This window comes from Malania oleifera, chromosome 8 (assembly GCF_029873635.1).
Source record: "Malania oleifera isolate guangnan ecotype guangnan chromosome 8, ASM2987363v1, whole genome shotgun sequence".
In the NCBI taxonomy this organism is placed as follows: domain Eukaryota; kingdom Viridiplantae; phylum Streptophyta; class Magnoliopsida; order Santalales; family Ximeniaceae; genus Malania; species Malania oleifera.
In genome coordinates, this window is record NC_080424.1 from 81,209,391 (window position 1) to 81,214,583 (window position 5,193).

Genomic DNA, 5,193 nt, shown 5'->3' on the forward strand with positions numbered 1-5,193 from the left:
ATGCATGAGTCCTAAAGTCATTCTAGGGCATATGTTGAGTCTCAAATTAAATCATATGAAAATGTAAATACATGACGTCTAAGTACCCATTCCCATGACGTTCTTGAACTTGGTCGCTTGCATCTTGATTCTCATACTCTTTGAGTTCCATGGATCTTACCAAGATATGTATGCTCTACTTTAAGGCTTCCATGACTCTTTATCCTTCCGTGCATGCTTAATATAGGTCCTATTCACAAACTCAATGCATAGATCAAATACCAAGTGATTTGTCATTATCAAAATCGGATTGGACTCATAGAGTCAACAAAGTTGCTTTTATTTAAGTTACCTTTGATAAAGTTGTCGGTGTTTTGTTTTTTTAGCAACTTAGTCAAAAGGTGGATAATCATTTTGATGTCATCTGTCTTTTCGTTTTCTTTATATCTATCAAGGAGAAAGCAAAGTGCTTGTGCTTATCCTTTGAAGTCTATTTAAAGGAACCTCCGATCCTTTGTTTGAGGAAGAAAAATTAAGATACATTAATAGAAGTTTTATTCAGTTCCAAACTTCTCTCTCTTTAAGTCTTTTATTCCATTTAAACACTGTTGTGTGAAGGTTGAAGTTCTAAGGAAGCCCAAAGAAACTCGTTAAGGAGTATTCATAGAGGTTCCATCTAGACACCAAGCATAATAGTGGGATTCAAAAGATTACCTGATACAGTTTCGTACAGGATTGAAAGAGAAGTACCAAGGTAAGGTAATAAACTTTTATCAGTTAATTCTTCTTCCCCTTTGTTGTTTTGACTCAATATTTGTGTCCAGTAGGGATAAGTGAAAATTTGGTATCAGAGCCATAGGGCTATGATCAGTAGAAAAGCAAGAGAAGTTTGGAACTAAATAAAACTTCTATTAATATATCTTAATTCTTCTTCCCCTTTGTTGTTTTGTCTCAATATTTGTGTCCAGTAGGGATAAGTGAAAATTTGGTATCAAAGCCATGGGGCTATGATCAATAGAAGAGCAAGAGAACAAGGGTCACTTTTTTATCGAAAGGCTTCAATAAAGTCGAATATAAGATTTTATGAGAACCTAATATAAGAGGTGTGGAGAGAAAAATATTTTAAACTACCTTCTTCTAGAGCCAATTTTGAGTCAGATCCTATAGTGATAGATCTAAAAAAAGTAAAAACAGGTCTAGAATCACAACTACTAGGGATTGAGGAGCAGATAAGTCTCTATCAATCTAAAATTAGGCAGTGTGTGTAGTAGTTGGAACAACTTCACAGAACTTTAGGGTCAAAATTAGACGGCCAAGATGCCATTAATATTCAAAGATGATTGAAAATAAGTCCATTACAGATAAAATTAGAGAAATAATGAGAAGTTATGAAGATAGGATAGCTAATTTAGAAACTCTTAATAAAAGAAAACATTCATTTCAGGGAGTCGAAAGCAGTATATCAGGAAGATATACAGCTAGAGACTATGAGGAAACATAAGAACATGAAGTTTAGAGTGCCCTCAGAAATATAGACAAAACTAAAGTCCTATCGGATACAACAGGAGATATTTAGAAAGCTCAGGATGACTTGGATAAGCTTTTACATAAAGAAAAATGGACAGATAATGAAGTCTCAGAGATTCAAAAAAGAATCAATAATAGGTTAAATGAGGTAGAAGATCTCAAAGTTAAGAAATTAACCAGTGTTGAAAAATTTCTTGCAAAAACCAATAAAGGATTTGCAAGAGGTGGACCTGCAGGAGTAGAACCATCAAGAGGTGGACCTATAGGAGCAGGACCATCAAGTCACAGAGAAACAAAATAAGTGAGTTTTCCAAAAGTTTCATCTTGAGATGTCAAGCCAGTATGGCAACCTCTAAGAATGGAACCACATCCATGGGAGCGAAAGAAGTTATCTTTCAAGGAAATGCTCCAAATCATGACAAAACAGTAGGAGTCTATTTTGAATTATCTGGGAAGAATTCAGGAAGAATTTAGACCAAAGAAAAGTGTTCCGAAAGTAGTACCCCAGCATGGAACAATTCTCAGACTCAATTGCGAGAAAGATTACGCAATTGCAATTGATGATTGGGTTATGGATATCAGATATCATATCCTTAGTCAAGGAATTGAAAATTGGTCGATGGAGCAAGCATATAAATTTGCAGTAGCCACATTAAGAGGAAATGCTGGAGATTTTTGGGAAATACTTCAAAGAAACTCATATGTGAGTACCATTATTTTGAATACCATCAAAACTCCAGATGAAGTAATAGCTATTATAACAGATTTCCTCAAATAAGAATTTGTAGGATATTCACTAGTTGATAGAGGTGATGAGCTAGTTGAAAAGGCCAGAATGGCTCTCACAAAAGATCCAGATTTGTGATGTTACTTTGAAAAAAATTTTTGTGAATTCCAAAATTGGTACTTTAAGTTTGGACTGCAAGATCAAGCATACGCTCAGGAAGTCTTTATAAACAAATTATCGAGTCATTGACCAGAAGTGGTCAAGCAAGTTGTTAAGTAGAGACTTGAGAGAGACATAGAAATATCAGGTACTCTTAGAGTTAAAGCTGAAACAATAAGACAAATAATAAGACTTTGTATGCAGCGACATATGTTTCAAAATGTACAAAACATACACTATTTTGCCCTAAGACGAGTGGGGAAAGGTATGTCTCATATAGTAATTAAATAATTTTGGCTTTGTTTTGTGTAAATCTTACCCAAATGTTACCAACTCATACTCTTAAGTTATTTTTTATATGTATGGATCAAATATGATTCAGTTTAAACAGAATTGTAACAGTTTTGTCTGGTTGAATGATCTCAAGTTCCCTAATTCATCAAGTAATTCCAAACAAACTCGTTCAAATCACACCTGCTATTTTTCCTTGCTCCCAAACAAAACCCAAGTTCTCATTACTCTTTTTTTTTTTTCACAAAAGGACGGAAATGAACAGAAACAGTTGTCTCCTCTCTGTCCTCCTAATAAAGATAACAAAACTTGGCTCCATTTGAGTTCCAACTCAATTTTGTTAAATGTTTTTTCCTCCTCCTTCCTGCATTACAATCCATGAAGCTGCAGCTCGCGGCAACAGAAAATTTATTACTTTCCTATTGGAAACTGCCTATCAGAACTCGACTAAAACCCCGATCTCCCTCAGGAACAAAAACCCTTCCCCCCTGCATATTTACTCTACCCTTCCTCCTCCTCTCTGTACACAACCCACCAGATTATTATATTTTCCGCATAAAAGAAGAACACCAGAAGAATTCTATCAAAAAGAAGAAACCACAAATACGATTTTTTTTTAATATTTTTTTTTTGCGTTGGTTTCCTTCTCTACTCGATCTTGCTAATCCCAATACGCTTCACCACAGCGTTCCTAATAGCTTCGGCCTGAAAATTGCACATACCCTTCTGCTCAATCCCCGCCATGTAGTTCCTCACTTCCTTTCTTATCATCTCCTGCATCACCGCTAAGAACTCCCCACTGAAGAAAGGCTTCTCGGCGACCATCGACTCGCAGTTATGATTGCTCTGGGGCGGCACCCGAACTTGCCGCAACGGCACGCGTGGGAGCTGAACGGCTGTTACCATCTGCTCCGTGCTAACAGCTTGATTGGATCCGGATGGGCAGTTCGAGACCTCACACGAATCGGATCCCGGCAGCGAGAGGCTGAGGGAGGTAGCCGGGTCGTCCGTCGAAGAAGAGGTCTCGATCCGCTGAACCGCCGGGGCCATCGATCCGGTCCTCGCCAAAGGTCTGTAAACGTGCGAGGATGATACGACGGGAATGCAAGAATCGCTCAGTTCGGATCCGGAAGGACTGCTCGGGTTCAGGTACAGGCCCGAAACCGGTCCGGCGCCAGCCGATCGCTTCGGGGGCTGATGATGCGCGTTTTCGGTGCCGTTTTCGTCTTCGGTCATCGACGAGCATTTGCGCTTCAGAGTAGAGTTCCAGTGGTTCTTCACGGCGTTGTCCGTACGGCCGTTGAGGAGGCGAGCGATGGTGGCCCATTTGTTGCCGAACCTCGCGTGGGATCTGATGATGGCCTCGTCCTCCTCCGGCGTGAAAGCACGGTGCTCCACCTGCGGACACAGCTGATTGCACCACCGCAGACGGCAGGACTTGCCCGATCTTCCGGGAATCGATTTGCTTATCAGAGACCAGTTCCTGGGACCGTGCTTCTGCACCAAATGCTGCAGCAGTTCGTCCTCTTCAGGACTCCATGGGCCCTTTACCCGATCCAAATCTTTCTTTGCAGACGCCATAGATAGTATTTACAAAGAAAAAAAAAAGGAAAAAAAAAAAAGGAACTGGTAACGAGATTTTACAGAAACGAATAATAGCTTCACCTCCGACCGGCCGAGGCTTTGTTGGTGTTGGTGTTGGTAGCGGAGGTGTAGGAGGAGGCAAAGCCTCACCCAGTTCTGCGAAGGGAAGGTAGGGAAGGAGAAGCTTTATATATAGGGAGGCGGGCGGGACGGATAGAGATGACCGACTGAGCCGGTCACAGTGACCGGTCATAGACGTTGCGGATGGAGCTTCTTCCAGGCAAAGGCAGTTACCAGCATACAGCTGTCAACGGACACGCGTCGCCTCGTGGCTGCCCATATATGAATCCTTCACGCTCTGAAATCTCGCAATTTTGAATTTTCAAATTTTTTAAACCGTGGATAAGTGACCGTTTTGGACGTTACATGGGGAGGTTAAGTTCAAAATGAGGATATTTAAGAATTAAATTTCAAAATAAGTTGCTTAAAAAAAGGAATTTTTTTATTAAAAAAAAGAGTTGTGAAGTGTACGGTTGGGTTGGGATGACTTTTGACTAAGCCAGGCTGGAGAGCATTTCGTGGAGTTCTTTTTTTTTTTTTTTGTTTAAGGAAAAGAAATGTATAACGGAAAACGACGGGGGAAGGGGTGACGTGGCAGAAAACGACAAAGTTGAGTAGCAGAATTGGGGGGAACAGTGGTACAATTCTGTCAGTCCAGCCTGTAAACCAGCCCACTCGAACGGCAACCCTTAACGGCCCTCCTTCTACTGCCACTTGGCAGCCGCCTCCCCTGCTTTTTCCATACTGCTTAAACCGAGTAACCAAATATAATCAAACTAATTTGACATTTCAATTTAGTTTCTGCCACACGAAACGCTCATAGTTTTTTCGTTTTATTATAATTTTATAATAAAATAAAAAATAAT

The 5,193-nt window shown here is 40.1% G+C and overlaps 1 protein-coding gene across 1 annotated transcript; it reads right to left on the bottom strand.

The window, feature by feature from the left end:
- Nucleotides 1-2,872: 2,872 nt before the first annotated feature.
- Nucleotides 2,873-4,436, bottom strand: LOC131162070 (transcription factor MYB44-like). Its single transcript, XM_058118204.1, has one exon. It carries the CDS (start codon nucleotides 4,262-4,264, stop codon nucleotides 3,332-3,334), a length of 933 nt encoding a protein of 310 aa, XP_057974187.1. The 5' UTR covers nucleotides 4,265-4,436; the 3' UTR covers nucleotides 2,873-3,331.
- Between the last annotated feature and the right edge of the window lie 757 nt (nucleotides 4,437-5,193).